General features: G+C 36.8%; 2 protein-coding genes across 2 annotated transcripts; both read left to right on the top strand.

The window, feature by feature from the left end:
• Positions 1-2702: 2702 nt before the first annotated feature.
• On the top strand, positions 2703-6066 carry LOC126791550 (protein trichome birefringence-like 11). Its single transcript, XM_050518011.1, has 4 exons — positions 2703-3523; positions 4282-4671; positions 5175-5333; positions 5441-6066. Exons 1-4 carry the CDS (start codon positions 3084-3086, stop codon positions 5841-5843), a joined length of 1392 nt encoding a protein of 463 aa, XP_050373968.1. The 5' UTR covers positions 2703-3083; the 3' UTR covers positions 5844-6066.
• Positions 6067-13577: 7511 nt separating this feature from the next.
• LOC126791552 (NEDD8-activating enzyme E1 catalytic subunit) lies at positions 13578-17799 on the top strand. Its single transcript, XM_050518013.1, has 8 exons — positions 13578-13917; positions 14473-14675; positions 15311-15543; positions 15646-15708; positions 15815-15871; positions 16084-16205; positions 16940-17057; positions 17251-17799. Exons 1-8 carry the CDS (start codon positions 13652-13654, stop codon positions 17539-17541), a joined length of 1353 nt encoding a protein of 450 aa, XP_050373970.1. The 5' UTR covers positions 13578-13651; the 3' UTR covers positions 17542-17799.
• The last annotated feature ends 275 nt before the right edge of the window (positions 17800-18074 follow it).

The following is an 18074-nucleotide window of genomic DNA, read 5'->3' as shown; positions in this document are numbered from 1 at the left end:
TCAATCTTTGCTCTCCAACCACAGAAGAATCATCATCTTTGTACGTATCATACTTCGCCTCAAAACCTGGAGAATATGAGGATGACGTTATTTATTCTCTAAACAACAAACCTAGTAAGAAAATACCAATCTATAGCTAACTTAATAGGGAATCAGTCGACCTAAGAGTTCAACGGAAAAGAGAAATTTTGTCGATCTGAAAGTCGAAAACGGGACAATGTGACAATCTGGGCAACTCAAAACAGCAAAATCACGGCATACAATCTGGGCAACGTTATTGGTGTTTCTACGTCTGTTCTGTCACAGACAAAAGACATGTGAGTTAAGGTTTCAACCTCTTCCTAGATATTCGATGGAATCCCACGAATGCAGACTTACACCAGAACCACATTCATAACTAGTCTAAACTAATCTTAGTTTATACCATCTTTTTGGGTAGAGAGCAGTGCTAGCTTGCTTGTATTAATAATTAGAACAAATCTCAGATCCCTTCCCTCCTAATTCCTTGCTTTGCCTTACACATGTATTCCTTGCTCCCTTTCATTAATAACTTAAGCTTGTGTTTAGAGAATCAGAGAAAGCTTGGGATGGAAAGTGGCAAGTGCATTGCATTGACACGTTCTATTTGTATATTGATCATTAAACCAAAGCAGCAAAGAGGTCCACTTTCTGAATGTAATTTCAACCTTGCTGTCTGGAGTGTGGATCAAGTTTTTATATCATCAAAGCACACATAACTTTAGCAGTTGAGAAGTGACGGTAGATTCCAGGAAGTGCAGGCATAAGTATGATGGTAATTCTGCTATATATGCCATTTAGTCATAATATATGTTTTATCACTTGGTAGCTAGCTATCTTTAGATATGAGCATAACAAATATGTATGGCCGGAATAAGAAAGAAAAAAGAGATATAACATTATCATTTGGCACTTAATGCGATACAATGAGACTATGAGAGTATCCATATATATCAGTAGATATGTGGATAAATTGAGTTCACAATGTAGTAGTATGATGAGATGAGATGATTAAAATGTGTATGAGTGGGGTTAAAAAGAGCTACATACCATCATGCCCTCCAACTCATTAGTTACTTCCTTCCCACAACCTAGTAGCTACCTTAAGTAATATTTTTCCTAACTATGTGTGAAAAAAGACTCGTTTCACAAGTGCAATCGAATTAACTAAAATTGCATCTTCTATAGTCTAACACTCTAACACAAGGAATAAAAATATCGGTGATGACGGAAATATCGAAGGTCTAAAAAATGAAAATTTCGGAAAAATATCTATCTTGAAAAATAATTGAGAAAATTGATGGAAATTTGAATAAAAACATGGAAATTTTGAATGGAATTTTGAGAGATGTTTCTTTGATAAATTATCTACTATATTTCATAAGAAAATATTGTATAACTATTAGTCTATAATGAGTTATAGTAATTTGAGGTGAAACAGTAGTTGAGAATTTTGAAAATTTAAACATCTAATTTTTTATGACTGTGAACCTAAAAAAAGGCTAGGTCATCACACCTTATATACATATGAATATGATACATTGAGCATGAAATTGCATGAGTGATTTATAACAACGTAGAGAATCTATGAGATATAAAATTTTAAATTATTAGGATTTTGTACAAAATTTTAATTATTAGAACCTTATACCACATAGTGAATCTGGTATAAATATTAATTTATAGTTATAATGAGTTGTATTATAATTTAATATGATATGGTGCATATTTAACGATTGTGAATTAACAATAATTTACTTTATTTATTTAATCCATGACCTAATAAGACATGAAAAATATGATAATAATCATGAAAGGTGTAACTAACAATGTAGTGAAATTGAATTAATTATATAGAAAATTATATTAAAATGTACACAAAATTTAAATTTATTAGAAATATCAGGAAATATTGAAAAATATCAATAATTTTGGACGAAATTAATTTGGTATGACAAAAATATATCCTTATCTGAAAAAAAATTGAAATTATCGCCGAAATATCGACAATAATTTCGATTTTTTTAGTCTTTGCTCTAACATGCACCTCACATAATTCAAGACGACCAATAAATTCTGATTAATGCCTATTCCACAACAAATTATACACAATACACAACGAACAACAAACTATTATCAATGCATCATTACTCCGCACCAAAGTATCAGGTTAAACTCAAGTTCATGTTCATCATTGGTAGAGTCTCTGCTCATGCCTCAATCACATTCCTTTTCTAAGTAATTCCTTCATAATTACTCTCATCACCAAGTACATATCTATGTTCTGGAATCTAATTATGCTGCACCATCATCCTGTTTAATCACCAGTGATTAAATTCTCTCTCTCTGTCTCTCTCTCTCTCACACACACATCTTTTTTCCAGAATAACCTCCTGCACCCAAAAATTAAAACTTGAGTTTAATTTCCATTCAAATGATTGCTGTTGCTGTTTTTAATTTAATTTAAAAATTTTGATTTTTCACCACCCCGCTTCCTTTTACCTGTTCAGATTATACCTACGCTCCACAATATCCGCGTGCACTGCACGACCCAAAGACCTTCCGGAGTTCACCCTACTCCCCACTTTCCCACGTCCCCACATAAAGAACATGGCCGTTACTTGACTTCCCCTTCTTCCCCCAGTTCGCGTCAATCTTCAGTTGGCCACCACAAAACCTTAAACCCTCTTTCAAATTCTGCAACTTTAATCTGTTCAGTTCTAAACCACAACCATATCTCAAAGTGTTTTTGGTTTCATCTGTTTCTCTCTTTCTATCTCTACAACGACTACAAGTTTAACAAGAGAATAAAAAGAGGAAAGAGCATATATATATATATATATATATATAGAGACATAACCTCCGCCATGAATGCTGCTTTGCTTCCTCCACACCCATCCGACTCTCCTTTTTAAGCCCTTCCCTCATTCAATTACTGATCTGCCAAGCAAACCCGAAACCCAATGGGGCAGTTCCCTTGACCCCATTTTGGCTTTTGATTAAATCCCATCCTTGCTTATTTTCACTACCCCAAATTCCAAAGTCTGAGTTTTTAGTGTGTATCAATGTCTAAGGAGCCATCTGAGCCTGACCCTGAAGCCATGCCATTCACAGAAGCTTTCAAGAAGTTCAAGCGTTTGAAGCACTTTGAGCCCTTTTTGGGGGTAATGGGATTTTTCTTTGTGTCTGTTTGTGTGATTCTATGCTTCTTTTACTTGGATTACAGAGCTGTTGGTAAGGGATTTCGGTTTTCGGGTCAGTCGGAGCAGTTCATGTGGCTGCAGAGCAATGAGTCTAGCAAGGATTTCAGAGTTGAGTTTTTAGGGGAGGAGGGAGGTGGTTGCGATGTGTTTGATGGGAATTGGGTGTGGGATGAGGCCTACCCTTTGTATCAGTCCAGTGAATGCCCTTTTTTGGATGAAGGGTTTAGGTGTAATGAGAATGGCCGGCCTGATTTGTTTTATACAAAGTGGAGATGGCAACCCAGAAGTTGCAACTTGCCCAGGTACTTCAATTTTTGATTTGGTACATTTTGATTGCATAGTTGAATTGAGAAAGAGAACCCATAATTGTGTGAGTAAAGCTCAGATGGTTGTTCATAGTTGTAATTCTGGTGTAAAAGTTGTTTGATTAGTGCTAAGTCAGGTTTCCATGCATAACAATACTTAGGATTAGATATTATTCCATTATCATGTAGTGGTCCACTTTATTCAGCTTAGTGTGACTTCTCTGTATGAATGGAGGTTATTGTGATCGTTTGGTAAATGACTAGCCTGATAGTGACAACCATTTTTAGTTCCCACCTTAGAATTCTAGTGGACCGTGGATATGTGGTGATGATGATGATGATAGGTTAGATTTTAGGGTAGTCTTAACTTTGAAGTGTACTGATGTATACAGTTTGTCTCTTCTTTTGTAATTTACGACGGTAGGGAGTTTCATGTGTAGTCTTGTTATTTTGTTATTTCTTACACGTTAATTTTCTGATATTCTAGTTCTGTTTCAACTTTGAAGTACCCTAAAACTTTGTCGTTTGTTTTGTAACTTGTAGTGAATTGATGGCGATGTAAATTTAATGTGATATCTGTATTCCTCATAAAATTTGTTCTGTGAACTTCATTTTTCCTGGATGCGAAAATTTAACACTTGAGATCTTTTTGAACCATAGGAGACAAAGATATATTGTTAATTATCCTCAAAATAGATCAGTCCGTATACGATCAGCTAACACAGGTATCATTATCTTAATGGTTAATAAAACAGATTTGATGCAAAGCTGATGCTGGAAAAACTGCGAGACAAGCGAGTAGTGTTTGTTGGTGATTCCATTGGACGAAACCAGTGGGAATCATTCCTATGCATGCTATCTTCAGCAGTTCCCAACAAGGATTCAATATACGAAGTGAATGGCAACCCAATTACCAAGCACAAGGGGTTTTTGGTGTTCAAATTTAAGGACTATAATTGCACTGTGGAGTACTACAGAGCTCCATTTCTTGTACTTCAAAGCCGTCCGCCTTCAGGAGCTTCACAAAAGGTCAGAACAACTTTGAGATTGGACCAAATGGATTGGAATTCTGCGAAGTGGAGAGATGCAGATATTATTGTTTTCAACACAGGACACTGGTGGAATTATGAGAAGACTATAAGAGGGTAATCTTAAAATCTTAATCCTCTTCAACTTCTTAGTAGACTGCACACATTTTTATTTGGCATAAACCATATATTACTATGGATTTGGGTCAGTTGCATTAGTGAATGAATGATCTGTCAATGTCAAAAGCGATAGGCGGTGATGGTTTGATCGACTCTAAACTCTTCTAGATTTGAACTTGATTGTGGTAAGATAAAAGAAGTCAATACGTAAAAATGTTATTCACCCGAAGAATGTGTGATATCAACTTTAAATTTTGATATAAAAATATTGATGTTGGTGGAGTTGTACTTGTCATAATGGTGTGAAAAGATCATCATGAAGGATCATATTGGGGATGTTATCAGGTATAGACCGTATAGTAAGCAAAGATTGTGCATTTTTAGGCAACACTAATATTATTTAAAGTCTTAAAACTTTGTGACCTTATGTCTTATGATTCCTACTTTTTTTAAATAGAATTCTCTTGATGGATTTACTAATTTAAGTATCTTTCGATCAGGGGTTGTTACTTTCAGGAAGGGGCAGAAGTCAAGATGGAGATGACTGTAGAAGATGCGTATCGCAGGTCCATAGAGACTGTGATGCAATGGATAGATACTGCAGTAAATCCAAACAGGACTCGGGTTTTCTTTCGATCATATGCTCCTGTGCATTTCAGGTCTGTTTTGTTACTTGAATTAACTTTTCCCTGATTTTTCTACACATTCCTTGATGATCATATATGTTGTATACATATCTAAAAATCAATTAATTATGATAATGCAGAGGTGGTGATTGGAAGAATGGTGGAAACTGTCACCTGGAAACTTTGCCTGAGCTAGCCTCTTCATTAGTGCCTACTGAATCTTGGAGTCAATACGGGATAGCCAATGCTGTGTTATCAGCTTTCTCAAACACATCTAAGGCAATGAAGTTCAGTGTGTTAAATGTAACACAATTGACAGCTCGAAGAAAAGATGGGCATTCGTCTTTGTACTATCTGGGTCCTAAGCTTAGCCCTTCCTCTATTCGCAGGCAAGATTGCAGCCATTGGTGTCTGCCAGGAGTCCCAGATGCATGGAATGAACTCCTCTATGCACTGTTTGTAAAGCATGAGAGGACTAGTATATTGAACGCATCAACTGATAGCGTGCCGGGTATGAATAGGAACATCTCTTTACTACAATGAAAGGCTTCTACTTGCACAGCAATGGTTCCTGGGGAAAAAAGAAAGGAACTGCCAAGGAAAAAACAGATACAGATCAATTTTGTCACAGTTTGGGTCCTTAATGTCAATAGAGAGATCAATATTGCGGGTTTTTGGAATTCTTTATTTTCAGAAAAGAAAATGTAATTTATTTTCAGAAAAGAAAATGTAATTATTTAGAGTTCTGTTTATATATCAATATTTACCGATATCAGTGGAGAAGTATAACAAAGTTGTTGCCATGGTATATATTGCTTGTGTATGTAGCATGTAACTGGATAATATTATGGTATTCTGGATTAACAGAAGTAGCCAGGCAAGAGCAAATTTGGAGCATTTTAGTTTTTTAGGGTAGGACTTGGATTGTGTGGTCACTTTCTACTTCCAAATGTTTTGGCTGAAGCTGAAACCGAAACTATAAATGGCTCCAAATGTTGGTGCTTTCTCTCACTGTGGAAGTAGTAGAGACGGTCGAACTCAAACTGGTTGTTATTGACGCCCAGAGCTGAAGAGCACCGTCGCACTTTAACTCTGAAAGTTAACCTTGTCTTCTTTTCTCCAATTGTTCAATAAAGGTAGATTTCCATTCTCAATAGGCTCAATATACTACATGAAATTATAGCTAGAAAGATAAATCATGGGCGGAGCTTCATCTTCTTGAAACTCTATTGGTAATTCATTTAAAAAAAAAAATTCATGGGCTATGTCATTTCATTTTTGAAGCAGAGAGTTCGTATATTCTGATGTTTATTGCCCAGTTCAGTCTTTCATTGACTATGGATTACTGATAACTAATTTTTTAGACCTTGGTTAGGACATACATTGCAATTCTTATGTTAAGTGTACTAAATGTCCTCATTCTCAATGCTTTGGTTTTGTTCTATTTGGCTGAATTTTCTGTTGATTAATATGATTAAACAGTGGTCACTTTATAACATGCAATTCTTACGTTGATTGTAAGACAGTAAGAGAGAAAGAGTTGGTCTTTGTCACTGATATCATGACTCAGAAAGTTTTTCTTTCCGTTTCATAGTGAATGAAAGATGGCCTGTAGACCTCCCTACAAAGATGCTTGTAAACCTTCTGCTTAGGTTTTCTGCTGAGGCACTACATGCTAAAGTGACCATGCATCGGAACAATTCATTCTTGCTCTTGAGGCTTAACAGAAGAACTTGGTGTATCATATCCTGGATTGGAAAGTGTTACATGATGATGCAGTATGAGAGCAAGGCATTGTAAGAATGGGTGAATAAACCTTCCATCGACCATGATGCGGATGATTTCTCTGATGAATTCCATTATGAGTTTTTCAGAAACTAGAACTACAGGACCAGAAGCAGAAGATGGTACTACACTACAATAAAATATGAATGTATGTCTTTTGACTTCGATTCAATTTTAAGATGGATATTAGGAGTACTTAACCAAGAATTAAGAAAAAGGTAGGGTTGGCAGGTCTGGAGGCAGCGCTTCAGACCTTCAATTAGAATTTTCCCGTACTTGAGGATGTTTGAAGTGATACTACTAAAATTTGGACAAATTTAAGAGTTGCTGTTGATACTCATATCCGTTTGGATAAAGATGGTAATTTGTCAGTAGCTACATTTTTAATGTCACATTGATCACTGGATCACTGATATATTTCCAAGCTACAGGTGTGATTTGAGACATTGTCAAGTGATGATGTTGGGTTATCCTGATGGATGGAGTTACTCCCAAGTGGTAGTAGTGTTCTGATAGATTCTGATCAACCGAAATTTGTAAGGTTGACTGCTAAAATGTGTGCTGGTTTATCATCACTGGCAAAGGTATGTACCAATAACCATTCTCATTTTGAATCTCGATCAAGCATGCTGTATGCCTGTATATCAATTCTGGCTTCTTTCTTCTCAATTATCACACATTTATTGGGTGCGTGTGCGCTTACATTTAGACTATAAAGCAACAACTATAGCATATCAAAACAAGTTGGATTAATTTTTTACATAAAAAGAATTACCAACTCTGTATGGCAGAAGGAATGCCTTTCAAAATTATAATCGAGATAGGGAAGATAAACTCAGGTTTTTATTCTATTTTCATATGTATTAATAAAAATCCGTTCCGTAGAAATACGCCTGACTTGACATGTTTCAAGGATTCCTACTTTAACTCATGTGAGATTTTGCTCAATGTTGTTGAATGAAGTTTCCCAGCAGTTAACTATATATAAAACAAGTTATATTTTGGGGAGATTAAACAATCTCCGAACATTAGGAACACTAGGATACTTCAAACTTGGTGGGGAGATGGGTGGGTTGAACCAGTTGAGAGGCCGATTAGTTATTCGAGGGCCAGAAAATGTTAGGGATGGAGAAGAAGCAAAGAAGGCTCGCTTAGTGGAGAAGAGTCGCTTACGTGTGCTAGCATTTCGCTGGACATATCCGAGGACACCTGATGACAATCAGACGGATGTGTTAGATGGCCTGGAACCTCATGGTAACTTGCAAAGCTTGAGCATTGAAAATTTTATGGGTGCTAGAATTTCTTCATGGATAATGAGTCTTCCAAATTTGAAGAAGATTCAATTAGTAAACTGCAACAGTTGTGGAGGAGTCCCAACACTCGGCCATCTACCTAAGTTAAAATCTCTTGTGATTATAGGGATGCATAAGCTGGAAAGTATTGGGATTGAGTTTTATGGTTGCTAGTAAAGCTTTATTTCCAGCACTTGGAAACATTTTACATAGAAGGGTGCGAAGAGCTCATTGAATGGATGGAAGGAAGCACCGAGGACATCAGCAGAAGGTGAGGTGGTGCCATTTCCTTGCCTCGAGGAGTTGACACAAGGCATGCCGTATCTCCAGAAATTGATCATCCGTAACTGTTGCGATTTAACAAGCCTAGGAAGTGGGCTCAACTACTGCACCTCTCTTCAGGAATTGGAGATATCGAATTGTTATTATCTGACATCACTTCCTATCACACAGGGCATTGTATCTCTCCAGAAGTTAAGGATTGTTGGCTGTTCAAGATTATTAAGAGTACCCAGGGGGCTCCAATTCTGCACCTCTCTTCAGCATCTGGAGATAACTCATTGCTCTAGGCTTAAATATGTGCCCACTGGATTTGACCGGCTCACTTGTTTGAAGAGGCTGGTTATTGGTGTGTGGGAGGAGCTGGACACCTTCGCTGATTTTCAGTTTCCACCACAACTTGAAGAGTTGGTGTTCATCTTCCTTAACTCAGTCCATGAACCGGAATACTCCTCTGAGTCTGACTCTGACTTAAGTCGTATGTGCCAGACGTTTCAACAGGAAACAGTAAGATCTGTTGATCTCATTGAAATCAATTCCCAATTGCCACAGATTTATTTCTACAAGCATGGTAAGATTTTCTAACCACCATCTTTCATTTCTTCTCAGCTTCCCTTTTTCACTAGTTTAACAAATGCATTAACCAATACTACTTTTTCCTTTCTAACGACAAATTATATCTTAGCAGTCTACAGGTTGGGAAGATCAACTTAAGCTGAATATGTGAATGATCAGTCTACAGGTTGTCCGCTGTGTTTCATTGAGGATAAGGTGACCATTATACCCGAGAAATTAACTTTAATTGAGAATATTCATTTCATCTTATGCCTGATTTAAATTCATTGAATGTTATGTTGTCCATGTTCTACTTTTCTTCCTTCTATTTCCCCTCTTTTGATGTGATATTGTTTTTCTTCTCATTCTTAGTAGTCAATCCGTAGCTTAAATTTTCAAGTATCAGGCACTTAGTGTCCTTAAACTTGACAAAATAGAGTGTGACCCCAGCTAGCTTTTATTAATTTCAGACCAAAAAGGAAAAGGTTTCAACTGTTCTGTGTAGTCTGTACTGCCAATCTCTACAATTATCTGTTTCCAAGTTACACTTTGTGGTACAGTCTTGATACTACCTTACATTACCATTCACCTTTAATGAACAAAACCCTGGATCAGTTTTTCTCACGAAACTCTCATTTAATGTTCATTTTGTTAATTTTTTTTATCAGTTTGTTATATTAGGTTTATGAAGTTACATTGGTTTTTTATCAGTTCATTATAGTAGGACCTGGACAGTTTTGTATCATGGCTTGTTTATTGATGACGGTATGGAACCTCCATGTGTAGTCTTCTTAATTTTGTTCCTTCTTACAAGTTGACTTTCTGATATTCTAGTTCTGTCTGAACTTGATGTACCGTAAACTGTCTGAACTTTGAAGTACCGTAAAACTTTGTCTTTTGTTTTGTAACTTGTATTGAATTGACGTAAATTGAATTTAATCTGTTTTGCTAATAAAATTTGTTTTATGAACTTTGATTTTCCCTGGATAAGAAAATTTTATACTTGAGATTGGTTCATCTTAGTTATGTATTGTTAATTATCCTCAAACAGATCAGTCCGTATACGATCAGCTAACACAGGTATCATTATCTTAATGATAATAAAACAGATTTGATGCAAAGCTGATGCTGGAAAAGCTGCGAGACAAGCGAGTAGTGTTTGTTGGTGAATCCATTGGAAGAAACCAGTGGGAATCATTCCTATGCATGCTGTCTTCAGCAGTTCCCAACAAGGATTCAATCTACGAAGTGAATGGCAACCCAATTACCAAGCACAAGGGGTTTTTGGAGTTCAAATTTAATGGCTATAATTGCACTCTCCATTTCTTCTCCTTCAAAGCCGTCCTCCTTCAGGAGCTTCACAAAAGGTTGGAACAACTTTGAGATTGGAATTCCGGAAAGTGGAGAGATGCACATATTCTGGTTTTCAACACAGGACACTTGTGGAATGATCCAGGCTGCGACACACAATGGGAAGATGAACTTAAGCTGGGTAGGTGAATGATCCAGTTTACGGCTTGTCCGCGGTGTTTCATTGAGGATAAGGTGACCATAATACCCAAGCAATTAACTCCGATTGAGAGTATTCATTTCATTTATGCTTAAATTCTTTTCATCTAATGTTATGTTGTCCTTAATATATTTTTCTTCCTTCCATTTTCCCTCTTTTGATGTGATATTATTTTTCTTCTCATTCCTAGATCTTAGTAGTCAAGCGTTTCATAAATTTACAAGTATCAGGCACTTCAAAATAGAATGTAAACCAGTTATCTTTTATTAAGTTCAGACCAAAAAGGGAAAATTTTCAACTATTCTCTGTAGTCTATACTGCCAATCTCTGCAATTATATGTTTCCAGGTTGCACTTTGTGGTACAATATTGATACTACCTTACATTATGATACCATTCACCTTAAATGAGCAAAACCCTGGAGGCCTGGATCATTGTCTCCTGTGCATACTCTCTTTTTATATATTTTTCTTTTATCAGTTTGCTATAGTTGGTTTATGGAATTACATTGGTGTTTTATTTTTCAGATGTCCAGTCTGACTCCTCTCCTCTCTTGCTCAGATTGTCCCAGGGTTCAAGGAAATGGAGCACTTACATTCCTGATCTTGGGTGGGTGGCTGCTGTTTGTTTAGCACTTCAGCTTTTGCAAAGGCTGCTAACTTTGCCCTATATTGAGAAGAGACTCCATCTGCATCTTGGATAAGCCATTTAGTCAAGCACGCGCAATGTTTCTAGGAAACAAGTTTCTATCATCTGCGAGTTATCTGAACCACCTCCTGTCAGATTTCACATTTTTGTTTGCTCCCTTGGTGTTTCCATTGAAGCTTGTCGAATGGAGCTACAAACAAGTACTTCTGGAGGACCTGGACACTTTGGTATTATGGTTTGTTTATTATGGAGCTTACTGTGAGCTTCTCGGTAGTACCTGTACTTTGAAGTATCAACCAAAATTTCTGAGATGCAATTATCTTGGCATGGTAAGAATGGCATCAGTTGTGGTTGTATTATATATTTTAATTTTCTTCGAGTGTTGATGTCTTGGTTTGGGTGTATTTGGGATTAACAGAGGAGAAATGGTCGAGAGGAAGTGTGAAATTACTTAGGGGGTGTATTCAATTCATATTTTAAAGTACTTTGGATGACTTTTAATAATCTATGGAATCTGTAAATTCCATAGATTGTTTTGATTTCATAGGGAGTTTTGTCAGATTTTATTAGATTGATTTCTTTAGACTTTATAAGTCCATAGACTGTTGAAACTGTAATAAATAAAGGAAAACAAATTGATTAAAACACAGAACATAAAGTTAAAACATGATGACTTGAAATAATATGCCATTGTACAACATTATAGGTTCTCCAGGTACTAGTGTCAACTCAAAGTGATTCTCATATCAATTCCATTGTAACAATATGTTTGAGATGAACTCCCATATTATTGAATTATACAAGGTATATGAACTCCCATATTTCCAGATATGAGTTCTCATTCTCAAAGCTGCTATTTGTCAAATTGGACATGGACACTAGCAAAGACAAGTGTAATGGGATGGAAGATGTTAGCACCAGTATCCTTGAAGAGGGACTTGCCACCCTCATCCTTCAAGCTATACATGAAGTCATCAAAAGAAATCTTGTACTTGACGACAACACCAAAGATCATCATCATTTTTCTACGATCAATGTCAATTGGGTAGGAAGCAAGACCAGCACCATTTGTAATATCCCATCGCCAGCTCTCTATCATGTTGTTTTCAAAAACAAAAAGATGTCAGCCAAAAGTACAAAAAAAAAACTATAGGAAACAATATCTATAGTTTTAGTTTGAACCTCTTGTTACTTAATCTTTTGTCTATCACTCTTAAAGTTGCAAAGTAGACTACAACATATTGAACATAGAGCTCCACCAGTACAAGCTAAAGCCAACTTATCAGAGGAAATGAATGTGTCTCAAAACACAAGAGAGTGAAGAAGAACATCAGACAGAGAGGCAATCAGTACAGAAAAAAAATTAGAATCAAAGATATATTCCAGCAACCTTTCAAAATCCAATAATGACATCATGAAACTGATTTGTATATTTTTCCAGTCCTTTGGTATTTTGTAACCTTGAAAAATGAAACATTGGACATGCCTAGTAACCTTATAGACCAGCCACTTCACCCAAAATATTCAAGAACTACCAGATCAAGATTCAACTACGTATGATGAGAGAAGAAAAATAAAGAGTGGGTTTAATACCTTCCGAGGTGATGGCACATGAAACTGGACTTTTGCCGAGATCGATGGTCACAAGAGGGAGTTACTGGAGTCGCTCGCGGTGGCGATTACGCCGTTTTGGGAGGAGCCGCAGCAAAATTTACTCCATCACCCATAGGCTCATAGCCCTTGTCTACTCCATCCATCATAGCCTGAGCTTGGTATTAATTGTGGAGAAAATCCAGTGAGCTCTCATCTTTTGGGAGTGTGTGTGAGAGAGAGAGGAGACAGAATCTCAAAATCTTGAGGGAGGAGGCCAAATTTCCCAATCGATTTTGTATTTATACCTAGGCCTCTAAACTCATTCAAAATCCAACAATTAATAAAATCGGGGAGAATACCAACGAATTTTAATAGAATTTTTAAAATCCGAATTGAATACATTAAGATTTATATGGACTTTTTAAAATCCAGATTGAATACTCTTAGAGTTTTAAAGTCTAAAAAAATCCAACAACCTCCTAATTGAATACATCTTCTTAACTAAATAGCATTTTATTATGACATTAAATAGCTACTAGGTCAATAAGTTTCTTTATTATATATCTTTAATCATATCTCTTTTTGGTGAACTTCCAGACACGTATGAAGAACCCGGGTTTGATCATGTAATAACAGGAAGTAGATAGCGTCAAATTGAAGCCTAGCAAAAATCAGCAGCAATCAACAACAATGGTGGAGTCTGCCGTCGAACAGAGCCGTTCGAGGGACCTCGACAGGCTCCTCCTCCGACCCGGCAACCTCGTCGCACCCACCTTCGAGCCCGGCCCGGAACTCAGAGACGACCTTAAGGACTACGCCAGGGTTTTGGTTGTCGGAGCTGGCGGCTTGGGCTGTGAACTGCTCAAGGACTTGGCCTTGTCTGGGTTTCGCGAACTCGAAGTCATCGACATGGATCGCATTGAGGTCACTAATCTCAATCGTCAGTTTCTCTTCAGGTTTCAAGCCCCACTTTCTTCTCTCTCCACTTTTCATTCTTGTGTTCGGTTTAAGATTATTCATTTCGAGATTTAATAGATTGTTGTGGGTTTCTCAATGAAATTGGTTCTAGAGATTAGACGAGTGTCAGTTGGAGTCTTGGGTTGCCGGGGAAGAATCTTAGGTTCGAATGTTTCGTTGGAATGTTATGCTTGTCCGGTTCCAATCTGTTTTATGCACATACAGATTGTTTTATTGGTTCACAGTCTGTAGGGGATGACTACATGCGTGCATGCCAGTCTTGATTGCAATGCTTTTCATGTTTCTTGAATTCGATATGTTTTCTGGCTTCCTTGGTTGCAATGTCACTCTGGTTGGTAAGTTGGTAGAGCAAAAACTAAGGATGAAAGAACCTGCGAGTCCTTTGTTTATAGCTGCCGTCAGTGCGATGTACTGCTTCACCGTGTAGTTTGCTTTTATATCAGATGTGTTTTGAACATGCCTAGCAATGATGTAAAAAGTGCTAGCTTCTGCATTTTTATTTAGAATGCTTCCTCATGAAGTTATTGTTGCAGGCTTGAGGATGTGGGAAAGCCAAAGGCTGAGGTTGCTGCCAAACGTGTGATGCAAAGAGTTGCTGGGGTTAACATCATTCCACACTTCGGCCGCATCGAAGACAAAGAACTCGAATTTTACAGCAATTTTAGCATCATTGCTCTTGGTCTTGATTCGATTGAAGCCCGCAGCTACATAAACTCTGTTGCTTGTAGCTTTCTCGGTATGCCTCTTTGTCCTATCCTATTCGCTCAAATTTTATCATGTTTTCCAACATTTATCATAATGTTTAGAAGTATGACATGACTTTAGGTGCTGCCATTAATTAAGTTTTTGTAGTTTATCAAGTAAAATAGATGTGCTCTCTGCTTATGATTCTTGATCTTTTAACAGTCTTTTATGCAGATTCACTGATATTTAAATAAACAGAATAAATATACCTGAATAGAATAATTTTTAATTACCTGCAGAGGGTTGGAATTAGCTTTGACATCATATACACAACCAGTAAATATTATATATTTTGGTCATTAAGCTTGCTTGTTGAAATGTATGATATTTGTTTCGACTTTGAAATGTTGCCATCAGTTAAATTTTGTCTTGAAACTTCATCTCTAGTATGAGGTCTTTTCAATTTGATATTGTTTATGTGGCATTTCTGTTGATGCCCCTTTGCATAATGCCACAGCAGGACTATTTTCAAGTGCTTCTTTATACCAAATTACTCTGATGCCTATTAAAATGAGATCTAACTGGCATCACGTACAGCAAAGCAAGTCACCCCCTGAATGAGATCTAATAGACATCATGTAATAATCCCAGTATAAAGCTTCATGTGTTAAATTTTTCTTTTGTCAGAGTATGATGCTGATGATAAGCCAAAAGAAGATTCTGTCAAACCTATGGTAGACGGTGGGACGGAAGGTTTTCAAGGACATGCCAGGGTCATTATGCCAGGGATGACTCCGTGCTTCGAGTGTACAATATGGCTTTTTCCGCCTCAAGTGAAGTTCCCTCTATGCACACTTGCGGAAACCCCTAGAACTGCTGCTCATTGTATTGAGTATGCTCACTTAATTAAATGGAATGAGGTAATGACTTAATCATTATGTCCTATCTTGCCGTTGATTTTACTTAACAAAAAAAAAAACTATCTCATGAATTTGCTATCTAAACTTGCATTGTACATATAGGTACATAGTGGAGAGGCTTTTGATCCAGATGTCCCTGAACATATGAAGTGGGTGTACGATGAGGTAAGTCATGTATTCATTTAGTGCTACCCCTGTTTCTTTTCTTTTTTAAATTATTATCCTTTCGTTAAATGTACTTACTTATTTATGTCCTGCACCCATGCATTAGGCTAGCAAGAGAGCTGAATTGTTCGGCATACCAGGAGTTACACTGTCTCTCACTCAGGTATATGTAGTTAAATATGTTATTTTAAGGTTATTTTCATCAAGTTTTTCTGTAATATAACTGTACAGTTTGGCTCTTGCTGTAAATCATGTGGGAGAGAATAGGATTTAGGATTTTGTAATTTTGGGTAACTAAATACAATGTATCAGTGGCTTATAGCCTTTGAACTGCTATTGGTCACTCTTGATGGAAGCTGATTAAGTTGATTACAGGGGGTTGTGAAGAATATCATACCGGCTATTGCTTCTACGAATGCAATTATATCAGCTGCCTGTGCGCTAGAAACATTGAAGATTATATCTGGATGCAGTAAAACTCTATCGAACTATCTAACGTATGTTCCCCTTTCTCATGAATTCCTACAATATATATACTAATAAATCTTTTCCTAGATGCTTTAGATTATCATTTTCTGTGTATTAGCATAACATTTACTTGTTTGAGAAGCCATGTAATACTATGTCTATTAGGAATACTTGTACAGTGCTTGTCTTTGCAAACCTATCATTACCCAAGCATTCTCTAGAACCACAAAGAGAATTTTTGAGACTTCTGGTTGTATGTCGAACATGGGTTCAAAGCTCTGACAATATCTGTTCTTCTAATTTCTTATCTACACCTTATAGCGATTGTGGTCTTTGCATGTTGATATGATGAGTATTGGGGCAAAAATTGGGTCCTCACTTAGGAATCCTACTGAGTGTTGTAATTTGTACATGTCATTTATAGGCAGTTAGTTAACCCATCATAATAAGAAATGTCTTGATGCACCATTGCGCACCAACCTCTTTTATATCACCTCCATGGATTTATCTCAGTTAGCTATAGGTGTGTAGCAACCACAACTTTCTGCATAGTTGTAGGCGTCAAAATCATATATATATATATATATATATATGTATTGAATTCTGCTACTGCGGTAAGGCATCCTGTCATTGTTATTAGGTTACCACACTGTAGCAGCTCACCCTTAAATATCAGTGTGAAGAATAAAGTGAACAATTGCATTGTCTTTGTAGTTATTATCTAATTTAACAAAGGCATTTAAGTGATCAGAATCTTCTGTAGGTATAATGGTGCAGAAGGTCTTCACACGAAAGTGACCGAGTTTGTCAGGGACAAAGACTGTCTTGTATGTGGCCCAGGTGTTCTTATTGAGCTGGACACCTCTGTTACTTTGCAAAAGGTATTTCAGTTTCCTATGGTTTTATTGGATTTATGTGAATCATGAATAGTGAGAGGAGAAAGTTCTTGATTTAAGAGTACTTACTGGTATAGATAAGGTCGTACGCAAATGATGCTAGTCCTTGGTGTAGTGTTCTAAGATCAAATAAAGAATTGCTTGTCTGATCCTTGTTAAATTAAAAATGCATCAACAGTTTTTTGAGCTACTCGAAGAACACCCTAAATTGATGTTGTCAAAAGCAAGCATTACGCATAGAGGGAAGAATCTGTACATGCAAGCACCACCTGTGCTAGAAGAGATGACCAGATCAAACTTAAGCAAATCTATCTATGACCTAATGGGTAAAATCCCCAGGGATGTTGTCCATGTGACTGGTACTACCACCAAGAATGACAAAAAGACTTCGGTTCTGAGAAAGTTGCGAGTTGCTTTTAAGGGAGTTGATGGGATTACAGATATGGAAACTGCAGCAGGTGGGGCATGAGTTCATACTAAAATCATACTACTCTAATGGGTTAGGCAAGGTCGATTTTACAATTCGAACCTGTAATTTTTTGTTTCTCAGAGTAAACAAGCCATTGGGTCATTTGATGTCTTATAAGTTTGATGTCTTGGAGAGGCAATGAGATTTTTACTATTCTCAGTTTCTCATGGTATATTATTTGGATGAAGATACTGGATGAAAAATGTAGGGCTGTTATGAATTTTAATGATTCCGAAATAGGAGACCTATGCTTCATGGTTCATGCATTTGACCTGCGCTGATATACTTGTTTGTTCATTAATATCTGAGCTTACTAAATGGAGAATGATTAACAGCACAACATGAAAATATGAGTCGAATATGATAAAGGCTGGGAGTGTTGGCGTTAATAGGCTATATGGGATTGTATTAGAACACTATTATCCACCAAGATAATGCCTTCTTGTAATTTTGGGGGATTATTAGATTACCTTGTGTTGTCTTAAAACCCAAAGATACTTATCCGACAAAATAAATACCAAAGATACTGTGGT

This window comes from Argentina anserina, chromosome 4, assembly GCF_933775445.1.
Source record: "Argentina anserina chromosome 4, drPotAnse1.1, whole genome shotgun sequence".
In the NCBI taxonomy this organism is placed as follows: domain Eukaryota; kingdom Viridiplantae; phylum Streptophyta; class Magnoliopsida; order Rosales; family Rosaceae; genus Argentina; species Argentina anserina.
The sequence above is the reverse complement of the archived record's forward strand: the minus strand, read 5'-3'. Positions and strand labels throughout refer to the sequence as shown.